At 36.2% G+C, this 18,058-nt stretch overlaps 2 protein-coding genes across 3 annotated transcripts; both read right to left on the bottom strand.

Moving 5' to 3' along the window:
* Window positions 1-4,684: 4,684 nt before the first annotated feature.
* LOC103956603 (reticuline oxidase-like) lies at window positions 4,685-6,407 on the bottom strand. Its single transcript, XM_009368623.2, is given in 2 exon segments — window positions 4,685-5,521; window positions 5,523-6,407. Coding segments are annotated over 2 exon segments (1,722 nt in total).
* A 5,008-nt stretch (window positions 6,408-11,415) lies between these two features.
* On the bottom strand, window positions 11,416-18,002 carry LOC103956593 (uncharacterized protein ycf45). 2 transcript variants are annotated; one of them, XM_009368615.3, is made up of 9 exons: window positions 17,665-18,002; window positions 17,508-17,576; window positions 17,216-17,293; window positions 16,872-17,092; window positions 16,505-16,577; window positions 16,085-16,369; window positions 15,040-15,183; window positions 14,340-14,390; window positions 11,416-11,628 (listed from the first exon to the last, which is right to left on the bottom strand). In XM_009368615.3, exons 1-9 carry the CDS (start codon window positions 17,905-17,907, stop codon window positions 11,557-11,559), a joined length of 1,236 nt encoding a protein of 411 aa, XP_009366890.2. In that variant the 5' UTR covers window positions 17,908-18,002; the 3' UTR covers window positions 11,416-11,556. The 2 variants fall into 2 exon arrangements, with proteins under 2 accessions (XP_009366890.2, XP_018505239.2); XM_018649723.2 differs by having other exon boundaries at window positions 17,657-17,799.
* Between the last annotated feature and the right edge of the window lie 56 nt (window positions 18,003-18,058).

Genomic DNA, 18,058 nt, shown 5'->3' with positions numbered 1-18,058 from the left:
ATGTATGTAGGTATGTTCGTTTACATGTATGTGTGTATGTATGTATGTACATGTATGCAGTATACATGCGTACATGGTTACACATCTCCAAGCATGGACACGGAGGCTCAACTTATACTTTCTCGAGTAGTTAGAGTACCCTGTCCATGAGAAATTTAACGTGCCAAAAATTAGACCTGGCATTCGTGTCATGTTTTTCGTGTTTGTGTCAATTTTGTGTCATACTCGATATCTTAATGAGTCGTGTCATGTAACACCTGTTAAAATAAACAGATAATATGACCTGACCCGCAATAACCCAACCCATTAACTGCTAAAGAAAAATATATTTTAAACTAATAAATAATCAAATGAAAAACATAATGTTAAATTAGTATATATATACTACATTTTCACATTCAAAACATAAAAACACGTTTGTTTCAAGTATTAAATACCCAAAATAAGAGTATAATGAAAACAAAAAACATTAGTACATTACAAAATATCAAATTTTCAAGGATTTACAAAAAATGTGAAAAAATATATAAACACTCCACGAGTAAACCATGGTTACACTTACATCATTTTTTTAGATTTTTAAAGCCCCAACCCCTCATGAATAGTGTGTTTTATTTTAGTGCAAAATTAAAAAAAAATTCATGTTAATTATTGCAGAAGTATGAAAAATATAAAATAATATATATATATATATATATATATATATATATTAACACTTGTAATGGCAATATTTATAACTTTCATGAAGGGCTTGACTTCGAAATTGGCGACTATAATCACATAAACCATTGAGCAAAATTTAACCATTGATTGTCATTTATATTTACACTTCATTTTTCTCACCAAATTTTGTTTTTTTTTTAGATTTTATTTTTTGAAAACATAATCTATTAGAGAATGTGACACACCCCGACCGGAGTCCAGACATGTTGGCAGTCACGTGAGAGTGACATAGCTAAGGGCATAACAAAAGTTATACTAATAAAAGAAATGTGAATAATTAAAAACCAAAACTAAACTCATTTAACTAGAGATACTATGCAAATGTGTGAAAGTGATCAAGTATAAGATATAGCATATCAGAGTATAGGAAAAATGAAAGTGCAGTCGAACTAACTAAGTACTAATTATACAAACAGGGAGAAAATCCCTACTTTTATTTATCGAAATGTCAGAACCGCCGTGTAGTCCTCGTGGGCCACCAAAGACGAGTAGCTACCTAGAACGTAGATGGGCGCAAAACAGAAGGGTGAGTGGGCAAAAACAAAGCTTTAGAAAAACACATTTATTCCTTGCCGGAGCTTCTGGTTTCTCACGTTCCTGTTGTCCGTTCGATGAGCTAAGGGTATGGCTGAGTTCGTGAGGTCAAGAGGAGAATGATGGTGCTTTCCAAAGACTCGATCCATGAGAGTTTGATGATGATGGTGTATGTGGGTGTCACGATGCAGAGAGAAGAAGGAAAGAGAAGGCTCAAGGAGAGGGAAAGAGAGTGTGTACGTGTTGTGTGTGTGTGTGTGTGTGTGTGTCCTCCTGATTGGGTAGAAGAAGAAAATGTTGAGCCCTGATTGGGCTACTGTAAAAGAGGGAGAGAGAGGACTAATTTTAATTGGTCTAGATGAGATAATAGCCCAAATACCTAATTAGGTCAAAGGAAATAGGAATTATGGTGATTGGTTTCTTATTTTGATCCGTTTACACTCTACACGTTCGTAACTTTCTTGTTATGACTCCGATTCTGCCCTAACTCACGTCAACGTGCTTGGGACATCGAGTACAATCTAATTACGATAGTGAGGAAATTAATTTAGAATTGCATATGTACATCCACGTTGCTAAGCCAACAAGGGCAATATTGTCACTTTACACACTAGGGGAGAAAATATATATAATAATTTGGGACATGTCGTCATAGGATGTAGAAAGATGAGCTGCTTAGATCGTTGATATTATATTCAAAGTTTTACTATTAGTGAAAATATTACTCGAAGTTTATAAAGTCTCTACAAACTATATCACATCAACTCATATTTCAGTTAATCGTAAATATTGGAATGTGGTATCAATGATTCGAACTATTTATTTTTCTACATCTGCTAGAGGATTATGTTTTCAAAAATGAAAATTTGAAAAACGAAATTTGGTAAGAATAATAAAATGTAAAGGACAAGTAATGGTTAAATAGAAATCTAAGTTTTATGGAATATGGTAACGGAATTCGGAGTTGACCACTTCACGAAAGTTGTAAAACTTGACATTACGAGTGTGTGTGTGTGTGTGTGTGTGTGTTGCATTCTACAATAACTATTAGGAATTTTCTTAATTTTGCACTCAAATACAAAACACTATTCATGAAGGTTTTGAGGGCTTTTAAAATCTAAACAACAATGTAAATGCAGCATTGTCTACTCGTAGAGGAATGATGCAATCACGAGTGTTTATATATTCTTTCACATTTTTCACTTGTAGGTTTGTCTTTTTACCTATACTAATATTATACTAGTTAATTTAATTTTAGTCAAAGATCAAGTAAAATTTATCCTAATAATGATAATAAAAACCTCTCATAATAAAAATAAATTAATTAATTAAACTTAATTTTTTTTAAAACTTATATAGAATAATAATTCAATAATACATATTTAAGATACAACATATACACTATGGCTATTGTATATAATAAGTTTTTTTTTTAGTAAACTTTAAAATTATCAAAATAAACTTTTTCTTAACATATCAAAACGGGTTCCCACATACTTCCTGCATGTATACCCGTTATGCCTGTTATTAACGAATCACCAGATAACGACCCAATTATTTATCATGTTGATCCGAAACGTGATGTTTTCATGTCATGTCACCGTGTCTCGTCTAGAGTGCTTGCCAGACAAATAAGTCTGTTTTAGCTTTTGAGTAATTATTGCACCTCCAGGCCCATTGAGCTTAGAACCGTTAAGCCCATTAACTTAAATTGTATGACAACTTAATGACTAAAGACTCAAAATGGTCCAAACAACCCAAAGCCTTTAGAAGGCCAGCCATAGCATGAATGAAAGGTTTTTGGTTCTTTTTGTCACTTAAGTGAAGTCACTATATAAAGGACTTTACAGCCAAAATTCATTAGGGTTCGCTCTTGAGGAAATTGGAGAGACCAAAAGCTCTCCTTTTTCTCTCTACGAGGCCGGCCCCCTTGGAGGGATTTACTAGTATGAATTTTCCTCCAAGGTCACTCATCTCTTCTTCAAGTCCCTCCTTGGTGTGGAAACTTAGAGGTTCCCTTTCTTGGGAACTTGGAGAATCCATTCATCCATCCTTCTCCAAGAAATCCATGGAGCTAAGAAGTAAGGAATGAAGGCCCTCTCTCTTGGGTGATTAGCCTTTGCTTATGCAAAGAGGAATCAACAAAGGTATAATATTTTTCAACTCACTTTGTTCTTGAGTTGAGTCTTGGTTCACCACAATTACTAGGCCTTGAATTTCATGGGTGAAGTTTTTCTTTTTAGTGCATACAAGCATGATTCCGCCTTTCAATTGTTAATTGCATGCATAGATGTTGCTCAAACGAAAAGTTATGCAAATCTAATGGAAGTGAGAATGCTAATGTAGGTTTATATAGGAAGATTGTTGGTAGTTTGTTGTATTTAACTGCTACAAGACTTGATGTAATGTTTGCATCATGCTTACTAGCTAGATTTATGCATAATCTAACAAGGAAAAGCATGGGAACAAACCAAGAAGGTCTTAAGATATATATGGGGAACTCTAGATTTTGGAATTGAATATCAACAATGTTGATTCACTATTATGACAATGATTGGGCAGGGAGTAAGGATGACATGAAGAGCACCTCTGGATATGCTTTTAGCTTTGGCTTAAGAGTGTTTTTATGGGCGTTTGTCAAACAAAACAGTATTGCCTTATTTGCTGCAGAAGTTTAACATGTGAGTGATGCAGAAGCCACAACACAAGCAATTTGGCTGAGGTTTGTTCTTGCTGATTTTGATGAAGAATAGGTTGATGCTACACCATTGTAATGTGAGAATACTGCAACTATAGTTGTGACTAAAAATCTAGCATTTCACTAGAAGACAAAACACATTAACATGAGGTTTCATTTCATTAGAGATGCATTGCAAGACGGTACAATTGACTTGGTGTATTGCAAGACAAAAGAACAAGTTGCAGACATATTCACTAAGACATTAGCCAAAGATCGATTCAAGTATCTCAGGAAGGGTCTTGGTGTGAAATCAGCAAAACATTTGGAAGAGAGTGTTGAGATGTAAATGTGTTTGCTAAATTGGGTTGGATTTTACAAAGTATAGCATGATTTAATAGCTCATGATGTGTAATCACCTTATGAGATGAGTTAGTTTTGAATGGTTAGATTTGTTTGTAATGATGTAAGAGAGAGAGTGTTTCCCTCTCTTCCTAATGGTAACAGAACTCTCACACTTTGTGTGCTGAGAAGAATCCAATAAAATAGAAAATTATTCTCTGAAACATTCCTCCTTCTTCCACTTTCTTACTGCAATTCTGTAAGAGTTGAGATCATCAACTCACATTGAAAATTATACAAACAGAATTCTAGCAAGAATGACTTGCACTCCGCAGGCATGCACGATCATATATCTACCATGAACAACGTACGTACCACTCAGCTAGCTGGGTTGCGTGCGTACGTGCACTAGTCATCGAGCACCACCAAAGACGAAGAAGGCGACATTGGAGGAATCCCTTGTTCATTTCTGAAAACGTTGCTTGGATCAATAAGTGTTTTTGCTCTAACCAATCTGTCGTAGTTTTTCAAGAAGTACTTTTCACCCCAATCCCTGGAAATTTCCACCGCATCCGATTCATCATCCTTAACCAAATTATTGTTTAAAGGAAAATGATGCTGCTGCTGCATCACTCCAAGGTCGAGGTCAACGTAGTTGATATAAGCAGCCCTTGGGCCCCATGAAACATACTCTGTCATTGCATTGTAGAATCTTCTAATCCATTCTATGTAGTCATTTCTTTTGTGATTGTCTTCTTCTTTCCATTCCACCAGGTACTGAATCGTAAAAAGGTTGCCTTTTCTGTGAGGAAAAGCAATGGCTTCGCTGCTTATATCATGCATAACTCCACCATAAGGGTCTAAGATCACGTACCCTTTCGGCTCCTCCTCAAGTATTTTCACGGCTGCCCTTATGCCCCTATAAGAAATTGGTGTCCTCACGTAATCCGATTTTGCTTTGAAAAATCCCTTTCCTTGCAGATATCGACTTCTCAAGTCGGACACTGAGCTTCCCTTACTTAGGCCGGAGAAGAATACTATGGACTCAATCCAACTCATTTCCGTGCACTCTTCTTCTACAATACCCAAGTCGGGAAAAACTTGGTTTAGTATGGACATGGCGCTGCTTCTTGGACCCAGATAAAACCCTTTGAACGTAGCTGATATATTAGTACTCCGAGTAGCAGTAACAGTAGTCTTGACCTCCGGCAACCCAGCGCCAACAAAGCACGAAATGTAGAAATCAGTCTACCAGGTAAGGTGCGACGTGTTGCCACTTGTCTACCAGCTTTGCAACATTACAATTAGCGGTTTTGTGGCCGCCTCCTCCAGCAGCAGAAGCAGCTCTAGATACTACGAAAGCAGTTACGACTTGTGGCACCTTCAACAATTGGATTTTCCAAGCATAGACAATCCCGAAAACACCCCCACCACCTCCTCTAATAGCCCAAAACACATCCTCTCCCATGCCTTGTCGGTCTAACAATTGTCCGTTTGCATCAACAAGTAGTGCATCCACCACGTTATCGGCTGCAACCCCGTATTTCCTCGACATGAGTCCGAATCCACCGCCGGCAATATGGCCTCCAGCTCCTACAGTTGGGCATGACCCGGCTGAGAACCCATGAACATTGCTTGCTTGGGCAATTGCATGGTACGTCTCACCCAGCGTTGCACCTCCTTCTACCCATGCAGTTTCGGTTTCCAAATCCACCATCACATCATTCAAGTTCATCATGTCGATGATCACAAATGGAGCTCCGTCTGCAGCAACGGATGATGTCCCTTCGTAGCTGTGTCCACCACTCCTCACTCTTATTTCCACCAACCCTTCTCGAGAGCATGATACAGAGTTTATTAGCTGCTCAACGGTATCGGGAAGTATAATGGCTACCGGCTTAGGAATGGCGGGATCTGCGAAACGAAGATTTTGGATGGAGAAATTGAGCAGCTTGTAGTAAGCTGCAGACTCATTTTCCTTGTTAGGGAATGTGGTAAAGTTGTTAATGTCACGAAGAGTCAAACAAGAAGTGATTTGGTCAGCAGGTAATTCAGCTAAACAAGGAACGAGAAGGCACATGATCATAAACAAGATAGGGGGTTCAATCATGGATCGGTAGCTTTCTGCCATATTTAGCTACTACCTCGATCGGTTCCTTAGTCAATTTCTGAAGCTCCTATATATGTGTATATGGAGCCAAAAGAAACAAAAAAGGTGGATTTTTAATTTTAATGGAGAAGAGGAAAAAAAACATATATGAGAATACGTGATGCATTGAGGACAAACAGATGAAGAGATCAATGTAAGGATAATGTGCATGCGGCCGGCAATTGATTAAAAATTTGGAAGTTGAACCAAGTAAAACACTTGCTCACCATATTCTTTACTGGAACTGATTTTCACTCTTTTTAACCTTTCACACAAGATTAAACAGAAGTGTGTGAAAGAAAAAAAAAATGTGTTTATCCCTTGCCTATTCAAAGTGCCATATTGGAAAGGTGACCAAACTAAACTAGTTTGCATGAGAGTAAATACGGGTTAAACAAATTAGGTTGGAGAGGGAGTGGGGAGAGACAAAGAATCGCTTACTTATAGCACCAAAGCATGAATCAATAAACTATGCAATTTAAAAGTTAAAAAATGTCCGAAAATATGCGTGCGACGACATGCCGGCCAACCAAAGGGTCCAAAGCCTGGCCGTTTCCTACGTCGCCTAATGTGTTTTATCTACGATGGTTATGTAAAGTATGTATGTACATGTATGTATGTATGTATGTATGTATGTATGTTCGTTTACATGTATGTGTGTATGTATGTATGTATATGTATGCAGTATACATGCGTGCATGATTACACATCTCCAAGCATGGACACGGAAGCTCAACTTATAGTTTCTCGAGTGGTCAGAGTACCCTGTCCATGAGAAATTGAAGTGGCCAAAAATTAGACCTGGCATTCGTGTCATATTTTCTGTGTTCGTGTCATTTTCTTGTCATACTCGATATCTTAACGAGTCGTATCGTGTAACACTTATTAAAATAAACAGGTAATATGACCCGACCTAGAATAACCCGATCCGTTACCTGTTAAAGAAAAATATATTTTAAACCAATAAATAAGCAAATGAAAAACATAATATTAAATTAGTATATATATACTACATTGTCACATTCAAAACATAAAGACACATTTGTGTTTCAAGTATTGCATACCCAAAATAAGAGCATAATGAAAAAAAAAAAATTAGTACATTACAAAATATCAAATTTTCAAAGGATTTACAAAAAATGTGAAAATATATATAAACACTTATGATTGCATCCTTCCTCCACGAGTAGACAATGATTATACTTATATCATTTTTTAGATTTTTAAAGCCCAAACCCCCCATGAATAATGTTTTTATTTTAGTGCAAAATTAATAAAATTCATATTAATTATTGCAGAAGTGTGGAAGAGAAAAAAAAAAAAATATATATATATATATATATATATATGACACACTCCGACCTAAATTGAGGCATGTTGGCCGTCTCGTGATGGTGACGTAGCCATGTGCGCAATGCAGAAGTGACAGTAATATGAAAATGTGAGAAATCGAAAACCAATTAACTAATGCACACAAGACAAGTAAATAAGTGCAAGAAGAAGTATTAGAGTGTAGATACACATAATCATAGCGTAGGTACCAAGGTGCAGTCCAGCAGGCTAAATACTAATTATATAGGGTATAAAAGGAAACCCCACTTTGATGGATATTTGTCAGAACTGCCGTAAAGTCCTCGTGAGCCACCAACACGCACTTCTATCTAGAACCTAGAGGGGCGCAAAATAGAAAACGTGAGTGGGCAAAAACAAAGCTTTTCAAAACCATTTCTCTTTCCAAAAGTAATAACCCCTCACTGTAAAACCCGTATAGTTTCCCATAAAATAAAAAAACATACGTATATAAAAATCACGCTTGAGAGTAGTAAAAATCAAATATATGCCATGTCAAGTGTCCCAGTATGGAAATGAGTAAGCCAGGTGAAATAAATCAATGTAAAATAATATGTCAACCGGAGTCACCTAACGTAACCTGTACGGCTGAACCTATAGCTCATCAGATATGCCTACACAGGAGTCGGAACCACCTATTGTGGTCTGTATGACAGGGCTAGGTGCAAATAAATATGCTCAAGTGCTACAATCACGTGAAGGCTGTGCGAATAATCGCTGGTCACCTACGAGTTGGAACCACCTAATGTGGTTTGTATGATAGGGTTGTGCACCAAACTTGGATCCAAGGTGAGCATGCGGTGTAGGAGTTGAACATCACATGAAGGACTATGCCTCGGCCACAGGCAGGAGCACTAGTACTGAGGTGCAAGATAATGAGCTCTAAATGCATCTATGTATAACCACAAACAATGCATCCACTATCATCAATATATACTCACCTAAAGCTTACCTGGGCTTTCGCAGCATCAAGCAACAATATGAATATCTATACTAATGTGTACACTAAAGCATAATGCAATTGACATGTCATTTAAAATCATAACTCCATTTAAAACAACTTTCTGGGAAAATGCAAGCATATATACGTATATATAGAAAATCAAAAGCCCACTCACTAGTATGTAGCTGGATCGTAACCCCCGAGTCTCGCCTGACTACGCTCGTCCTCTAGAAATGTCTCACCTATATGTGAAACCCTTATTTTAACGTTAATTTTAAGTACATAACCAAAACCATGTAATAATTTCTCATACGTTGCTCAATTGGGGTGTTTGAATATACCATCGTGGCCTACTCAACACCAAAAGCATCCCCATATTTTTAGAATAATTTTCTGATGTCCCACGCGCCGTTCACGCGCAGGCACATGCTTGGCACATGGACGGAATCTTTAAAGCCGTCAGGGAATATTCTGTTAAATAATAGAATTTTCCATTAAATATACCTAACGCCATTAGTATATTCTGTCAAAGTTGATGGAATATTCATTGTCTTCTTTGGTGGCTTCGTCCGAAATTCGGCACCAGTCATCGCTACATTGCTGGTTTTGGAAAATTTTAAAATTTGAATTTCTACTTCGTTTCAACACCAAACTTCACAAGTTTTATATGGATTTAAAACTCTCAACAAGGGGAACAAATCCTTACCTCTTAAAGGTCCTAAAACCAATGGGAAACAGTCGGAAAATAGCTCGACACAACCGGCCAAACTTGAAACTCGATAAACTCGAGTATTTTGACATTCTAACTGCTCCAAAATTAGACTAGGATCCTTATAGAATCGTTTAGGACCCTTTTTGAACCTTAAAATCTTGTGAAATGCCCACGATCATGTCGGAGTAACAAGGTACCTCGCCGGAGCTTATGGTTCTTCATGATTCCGACGTCCTTTCTATGAACAAATAGTATGGTTAGACTCGCAGGCTTGCAAGGAATCGAAGGTCATCCTTACAAGTTCAATCTGTGAGGTTTTGGTTCAATTTGAGTGTGATGTCTTCGGTTGTACGGACAAAGAAGAAAATTTGAGAAAAATGGTGAAGGTGGGTTACGTTTGTGTGTGTGTGTGTGTGTGTGTGTGTGTGTGTGTGTGTGTGTGCGTGTGTGCGTGCGTGTGTGGTCACGGTTTGGCCACTTTAAAATTGCCTCAAGCCCTAATTGGGTTATGAGATTTCGAGCCTAGCTAATTGGTCCAAATAGAATTAAAACCAATCCAATCTCACTTATTCATCCTTAATGATTTCGTTACGGATCCAATTCAGCCCTAATTCGCATCAACACACTCGTGATGTCTAGTCTAATTGATCACCTTAGCGGAAAAATAATTTAAAACTATATACATACATCCACGTCAGTAAGTCTCGAAGGCATAATCGTCATTTTCACGCATTCGAGGATAAAATATATAATTATTCAAGACGGGTCGTCACATATATATATATATATATATATATATATATATATTAACACTTGTAATGGCAAACTTTATAACTTTCATGAAAGGCTCAACTTCGAAATTCGCCACTATAATCACATAAACCATTGATTGTCATTTATATTTACGCTTTATTTTTCTCACCAAATTTTGTTTTATTTTAGATTTTATTTTTTGAAAACATAATCTATTAGAGGATGTAGAAATATGAGTTGTTCAGATCGTTGATACTATATTCAAAGTTTTAGTATTAGAGAAAATATTACTCGGAGTTTATAAAGTCTCTACAAACTATGTCAACTTCAGTTAGTCGTAAATATTGGAATGTGATATCAACCATCTGAAATATTTATTTTTCTACATCCGCTAGAGAATCATGTTTTCAAAAAAGAAAATTTGAAAAACTTTAAAATAGAAATCTAAGTTTTATGGAATATGGTAACAAAATTCGAAGTTGACCTCTTCACGAAAGTTGTAAAACTTGACATTATGAGTGACTGTATATATATTTATGTATATATTTTTTGCATTCTACAATAATTATTACAAATTTTCTTAATTTTGCACTCAAATACAAAACACTATTCATGAGGGTTTGGAGGGTTTTTAAAATCTAAACAACAATATATGTGCAACATTGTCTACTCATGGTGGAAGAATAAAATCACAAGTGTATATTCTTTAACATTTTTCACTTGTAGATCTGTCTTTTTGCCTATGCTAATACTATACTATTTAATTTAATTTTAGTAAAATATCAAGTAAAATTTATCCTAGTAATGATAATAAAAAACTCTCATAATAAAATAAATAAATAAATAAAACTTAATTTTTCTTAACTTATATAGAATAATAATTCAATAATACATATTTAATATACAACATATACACTATGGCTGTTGTATATAATAAGTTTTTTTAGTAAACTTTAAAATTATCAAAATAAATTTTTTCTCAACAGGTCTAAACAGATTACCCATAGGCTTCCCGCATACCCATTATTAACGAATCACCCGATAACGACCCGATTATTTATCATGTTGATCCAAAACATGACATTTTCATGTTGTGTCACGATGTCTCATCTGGAGTGCTTGCCAAAAAGCAAATATACCATCTGCAAACGGCTCTTCTGGCCTGTTCTTTTTTTCCTTTTTTTTTTTCTTATTTTTCTTTTACCAGTTGGTGAAATCCCTTTTGGCCTTAATGAAAAAGCAATGCAAAGAAATTTTATTTTTGGACTTTGACTAAGAAAATGACAACTGATGTGTTATGTTCCTAGCCAACAATGATACGCAGAAGCTAAACGGATAGATAAGTCGTCGATCTCGAGAAAATGAAGCACATATTACGCATCACACTGGTCATATGCCTTTGATCTTTCTATCACAAACTTCAACTCCCTATCCCTTGTCCTGACCTGCAAAACAATAATCTTTAATGGTTTAGCTAGACAGCTTGAGAGAAAATCAGAAATAAGGGAACAAGAAAACGCTGCATCCTCATCCTAGCAAATTATGATTTGGATTATAACTTGCATCAACCGTATGTTCAATTAAATCACAAACTTTAATATAAAAACAATATGGAATATGACCTTGTTGGGTTGACAAAGGAAAATGAAGTTGTCATCAACAGATCAAAGGCTATTTGGCATATTTACCAAAGATGGATCATTATTGGGGCAAACTGAAGAAATACTAAAAAGTTTAGCCTCAATGCAGAACTGGGAAGTTAAGAATGATGTATGCTTTAAGGTCGGATAGGTCTTCGCTTTTTTGAGCAAACTACACATATCTGGCATGATTACTTGCTTCGGTGAGTGGCCTGGTATCAGAGCCAAGTGGTTGGTAATTGGGTTAGTCATTTAAAGTCTATTCATTGTGCCCAAGTGGCTGGTATCATCAGTTATTCAATATCTAATCTGTTTATTTGTTTCTCATCTGTCTGATTTTCCCCTCTCAAACAAACAAGATACTGTATCCAAACGATAATTTTTGAGTTTGTTGCCCGAGCGGAGCAGCATGAGCGGAGAGAGAGAAAATCATGTAAGTCCAAAATTTCCAATATTTAGATAATTTATTTTATACCTGTAAACTCAGAAATTTAGTTAAAATTAGTCAGGAGAGAGGTTCAAGTACCCGTTCAGGGATTTAGTTTATTATTACCCTCCACAAAAATCAAAAGACTATTTAGGACTAATTCATCTGCCAGTATTAGCTCTAGGTCTAGTCTAAATATGACACCAGACATAGTAAATGAAGAACAAACGTGAGAATTTGAAAGTGTTGATTTTGGTGATTGGAATATCCCCAAAATATCTAGTAAAGAAATTCATAGAAAGAAATTGTCAATCTCTTCATTTAAAAGTGAACACCATGTAAGAACAATCTAGCAAGCTTATGCTCTTAGTAAAGAACATGAAACCTCTCAGTTATTCACTTCAGAACAAATAAACGCTCATAGAAAAGACAGTCATAAATATATTCATATTAGTCTACTACAGATCACAGTAAAACCATTAACAAGAAGAGGTCTCAACACCTCTATTTTGTTATGTCTCCGAGATGCCAAATTCACTAACTTTAGTGATGGAATTCTTGGAATGATTGACTCTCAAGTTTATACAATGGGCCAATCCATTTTGACTGTTACCCATATGTCACGGTAAGTCTTTCAGACTCACATTAAACATAAAAACCTCTTATTATCAAGTCTTAGAAGGAATCCAACCACTAGCTCTAATATACAGAGATCATTACACATGCATAGGCACCAAAATGATTTTCCAAGCTATAATTAAAAGCCCAAAAGATCAACCTCTATTAATCCAAAGTAATCAAAACGCCAACATCATAATACCAAGAACAATTAAGTGGTCAGAAATTTGTCCACCCTCAGATTGGTCTTTAACCAACGAAAGTAAACCAATAGACATCCAAAACAACTTAGTCAACCTAGACAACATACAACAATACTTTGATGGTACAGTTAAAATCCATTTTAACCCTCCAGCTAGCAAGTCCAGTGTCCAACTTCACGAATTAAGTCAATCCACTAGGTTTAAAGAACCAGTTAGAAACTCTGTTTCAGGATCCGCTTCAACAGACATGTTAGGTCGTGACCAAGAACTAATTAATGATTTAGTAAATATGAGGCTTAAATCAATTAAAACAAACTCTCAGGTTACTCATCCCTCTTACGAAAACCCAAGTCAAACTAAAACTCTTCAGGAAGAACAAACATCACCAACAACTGATTTTGAGTAAACCAACAACTATTAGTTTTAAATAAACCGTTTAAAATATATTGGAAAACATTAAATGTTGACATTAAGTTAAAAGAAAACATACAAAGAAGAGAACTACTCCTCTGTCTATGGGCTGGATAGTTGACTGGGGGATATTGTATCCTAAGAATCTTTATTTTTGTTTGGAACAATTTTATTTTGTTGCTGAAACACCTAATCCCTTTGACTTTATTATTTTGACAAACATGTTTAAGTGTTTCCAATGTTCATCGATTGATTTTGAGAAGATGAGGACATCATCTATGTAGACTATGGAAAAATGACTATGAATTAAATATTGTGTTCATAATGTTTTAAAATTCATTGGGTGCAATCTTTAATCCAAATGGCATTACATTCCATTCGTAATGTCCGAAAGGAGTGACAAAGCTGTTTTGTGGGGACATGCGTTTGACACTCGTTTTTATGGGGCCCACTATGTATTTCAACTATCCAACCTTCTATATTTTAGTACATCATCCATAGATCATCCTTGCAAAAAACTAGACAAATCCAAAACCATTAAGACATTCATTTGCATCGAAGAAAACAGACGAATACAATTCTACAAAGACACACTAAATTTGATCCACTGGTCATATGGTTTCGGACTTGCGTGATTTTTGGTAGACATGATCTTTGAGGTAAGACCTCAAAGATAGAAATAAGTAACTTAAATAATTATGTGTCTTGATTTAATCTGAATTTGGTTGCTATAAAATTTTCAATGTTATAGAGTTATAATCAGTAAAACCCTGGGGGAAAGAGTAAATTTTCATATTCGAAACGGAACTTCTAATTAAATCCATTAGATGTCAGAATATACAACATGAGAAAATTACCTCGACCTGTGGGATTTTTCCCCGGAGCAAAAGGTCTACACTCTTTTCTGTCTGCCAGATGAGAATGAAAAGGAAAAAGAAATATTATATGAAGTGAACAAGTTATTGTAGAAAGCTAGGAGCACTGTCTCTGTGTGTGTGTGTGTGTGTGAGAGAGAGAGAGAGAGAGAGAGAGAGAATTGTTGTTTGAACCATTAGATTTCCATCCAAAGGTTTATAATATGGTGAAAATTGAACAATTATAAACACAGAGAGAGAGAGTAGAGTTGTTTGAACCATTAGATTTCCATCCAAAGGTTTAGAATATGGTGAAAATTGAACAATTATAAACAGAGAAAATGTCATTTATTTACATGCTCTAAGCCTTTAACCTTTTAACAATTAGATTTAGATTTCCATCCAATGTAAACAGTAGCATGTGTCTATAAAGGAAACAAGTAATTTTATAGCAGATAGGTTTACATTCAAGAAGACACGGTGGTAGTTTCTTGATCCAAACATATAATCACACAAAGACATAAAAAGCATGATACTTGGTACTTTCCAAAGGGATAGAGAGGTTGAAACAAATACTTCTAAAGTTCCCCTACATTAACTTTTTGCAATTAAACTTTGAGTGTACAGTTTCAGCAATCCATATTCAAGCACAATAATGCCTGAGATTAAATTTTAAAGTGACGATAGAAATTGATTTACGCACCTGATGTGTAACCCAATAGTCCCTCTGTCTCATCTCAATTAAGAACTCAAATGTTGGGGATGCTTGTCTTTCAAGAATGGTTTTCTGACATTTTCTAGATTTGGCTTCTCCATCTCCTAAAGTAACAGTTTCTACTCCTCCAACCTGAAAACAGAAAATAACAATTGGAAGTGCAATTTGACCAAAGAGTCATGCATCAAATTATTTATTCCACGTTCTCTTAAAAGCCAACACTGCTATAATCACTACTTTAGACAAATAGGAGAAACAACCAGCAAGTTCAATCGCATCGTAGAGTTTCTATCATGTCTGCCATGGGGGACTGTACTGTATATATAGGATAAGTAATCCTGCAGGGCATCAACGTAAAATGATGAAGCCATGTTGATAGCTTTAGAGTTTTTCTATTAGAAGTTCCATTACCGCGTCGAAATTTTTTCTTTTGTCCAATGAGTGTTGTGGATTTTTCTAATACATTAGCAAGAAAGGGAGCATAAATTAAGTCCCTCAAAACCATCCGATATATTCAGTGAATCCTAATGGGCTTCCCTCATTGTTTTCCCTTGCCTATCATTCTTCCATGCCCAAAGAGATCATCTTTCTTCTTGATAGATCATTGATTATGAACTTGAAAGGACAACTCAAATATAAGCAACGAAAAAAAAGAGTTCTTGATGCACAAAACATAATTTTCAATATGATGCTATTTTTGTGCAAGTTTTTTAATATTAGCATCCGGGAACAAATCAGAGCTACCTGGAAAAAAAATAAAAGAAAAATATTAGCCTTCTGAATTACAAATTACTACAAACTTCCATACCAATAACCAAACATGGAAATTGGTGTATTAACCATCCAGATTCCCCCTTAATAACCTCCTTTATTATGTCTTTAAGAATTTTGATCTTTATCTGATATTATCTAGGGCAATACAATATGCAATAACGAGAAGACAGTTCAGACTCAAAAATTATGTCTCAAATGTAAAGAGGACCTCAAGCAAAAATAATTCTACATGTGTCTTTTTATAGAGACCAGAACAAACCAGATCAGTTAGAGTAGGATTCTTTATTATATTCTCAAGCTTCTGCCCATGAGCAGTAGCAATAAGAATGACCCCTCTCTCGGCAATCGAGCGACAAGCAAGAGCTTCAGATTCCGTGCCAATCTCATCAACAATGATCACTTCAGGCATGTGGTTTTCAACTGCCTCAATCATAACTTTGTGCTGCATGGATGGTTCTGTTACCTGCATTCTCCGTGCCCGTCCTATTGCTGCATGTGGAATATTTCCATCCCCTCCTATTTCATTGCTTGTATCAATAATTACCTATCCCAGTAGTGTTAGCGTTCTTTTGAATCATGTAATGAAATACAGATGCAAACACTTATAACATGAGAGAGAGAAAGAGGGGGAGGGAGGAAGTTGGCACCATAAAAAGGGAAAGAAAAAAACTCCACGTACCACTCTTTTGTGATATTCATCTGACATGACTCGAGCAATCTCTCGCAAAACAGTGGTCTTACCAACCCCGGGCCTTTACAAATTGAAGGGCATCTTCACTAAGAAGTTATATATATCAAATAGCTTAGAAATATGTTAATAACTACAAGTGCCTTTTGGAAATTTGGTATCAATCAATAAGTTATTCTTTAGTGAGTCACAGTGATGTTCATTTTTAACATCAATGTTTGCAATACATCCACTCTTCTTGTTTCATTATTTGTTAATACTGTTTTTCAACTACTTAGACCCTTAGAAACAAATCACATCCAGTTCTAGCTATCTTTACACCAGAAAAACCACTTTAAAAAGAATCAGATAACTTTACCTTCCGATAAACAAGATGCTCTTGCTGTATTGAAGCAGATCGTAAACCATGTCAATATGACCAGATACAGCCCTGCCAACTTGGCAAGTTAATCCAACAATCATCCCTTTCCTACTCCTGATTGCTGATATTCTGTGCAAGGTACCCGCAATGCCAGCTCTATTGTCCCCCCCAAAATCTCCAACAGCATTTTGAGCATCCTCCAACTCTTTCAATGAAACCTGAGTAACGGATATTTTGAACACATCAGTATTATTTTTTTGCTTCTTGTTTAAAATAGTGTGGGTGTTGGGGGGAGGGAGTGTGTGTGTACAATTTAGAAGCTCAAAAGTATGGGGTAGTACCGCAGTTGTCCTCAAATATTGGGCGCCAAGATCATCAAGGTAGCGTGCTTCGGGCAGTCGACCCAAATCCATTATAACCTATATATGGTACACAGAAACAACATTAGATAATCAACCATTTGCATTTGCAGCAGGGCCCTGCCTTGTTAATTGTTATGTTTCTATTCTATGTTTCTATAATTTGAAGAATATTTTAAACAAGTCAAGCGATTGATACAAGTGAAGAGTGCAATTAATCCGAAGATATAATAATAGAAACCAGAAGGAGTAATTAAATGAGACGAGATGAGACCTCTAAGAGTTGAGCTCGTTTGGGTTGGGGTTGATTGAGCAAATTGTCATGCAAATCACGCGGAAGAATCTGCAAACAAAGATTCGAACTTGAATTAATTAATTAATAACTAAATAAAAAGGAGAATTAGGTCAGTGGGAGAGGGAGACCTAGGTACCTGCAACAAGGAGAGGAGATGGTCCTCCTGCTCGTGATGAAGGCAATTAGAAGCCGTAGCCATATGCGCCCTCTTTCCCATTCTCATTCGCAGGGGGCACCCCGTGAAGGAGGAGGAGGATGAGGAGGAGGAATACGAAATGCTGCTGCTGTAGTAGTACTTCTGGTTCAAATTCAATCGCTTCACTCTCACCGCCGCCGCCGGGTTTGTGTTTGCAGTTGCCCACAAACTACTATTACTCATGCTGCTGCTTCTTCCTTCTTGTGCTACTGCCGTCTGTCCTTACTTAATTCTTGCCGGCTGAATGGAGTGGCGGCAACGGCCGAGGGTGGCGGACGCAACAGGTACAAATATATGTAAACAATCTTTCTTCCTTTGTTTTCTTTTGTTTTGG

This window comes from the organism of the source record quoted next, unplaced genomic scaffold (genome assembly GCF_019419815.1).
Source record: "Pyrus x bretschneideri cultivar Hongxiangsu unplaced genomic scaffold, Pyrus_bretschneideri_v1 Contig81, whole genome shotgun sequence".
NCBI lineage: Eukaryota > Viridiplantae > Streptophyta > Magnoliopsida > Rosales > Rosaceae > Pyrus > Pyrus x bretschneideri.
The sequence above is the reverse complement of the archived record's forward strand: the minus strand, read 5'-3'. Positions and strand labels throughout refer to the sequence as shown.

Bases quoted from the DNA above. Each gene is read 5' to 3' on its own strand.
- LOC103956593 (XM_009368615.3), bottom strand. From the start codon at position 17,907: ATGAGTAATAGTAGTTTGTGGGCAACTGCAAACACAAACCCGGCGGCG. The intron at 16,578-16,871 runs GTAAAGTTATCT...CAATTTGTAAAG, and splicing joins AGCATCTTGTTTATCGGAAG to GCCCGGGGTTGGTAAGACCA. The intron at 15,184-16,084 runs GTTTGTTCTGGT...TTCTGTTTTCAG, and splicing joins ATCCTACTCTAACTGATCTG to GTTGGAGGAGTAGAAACTGT.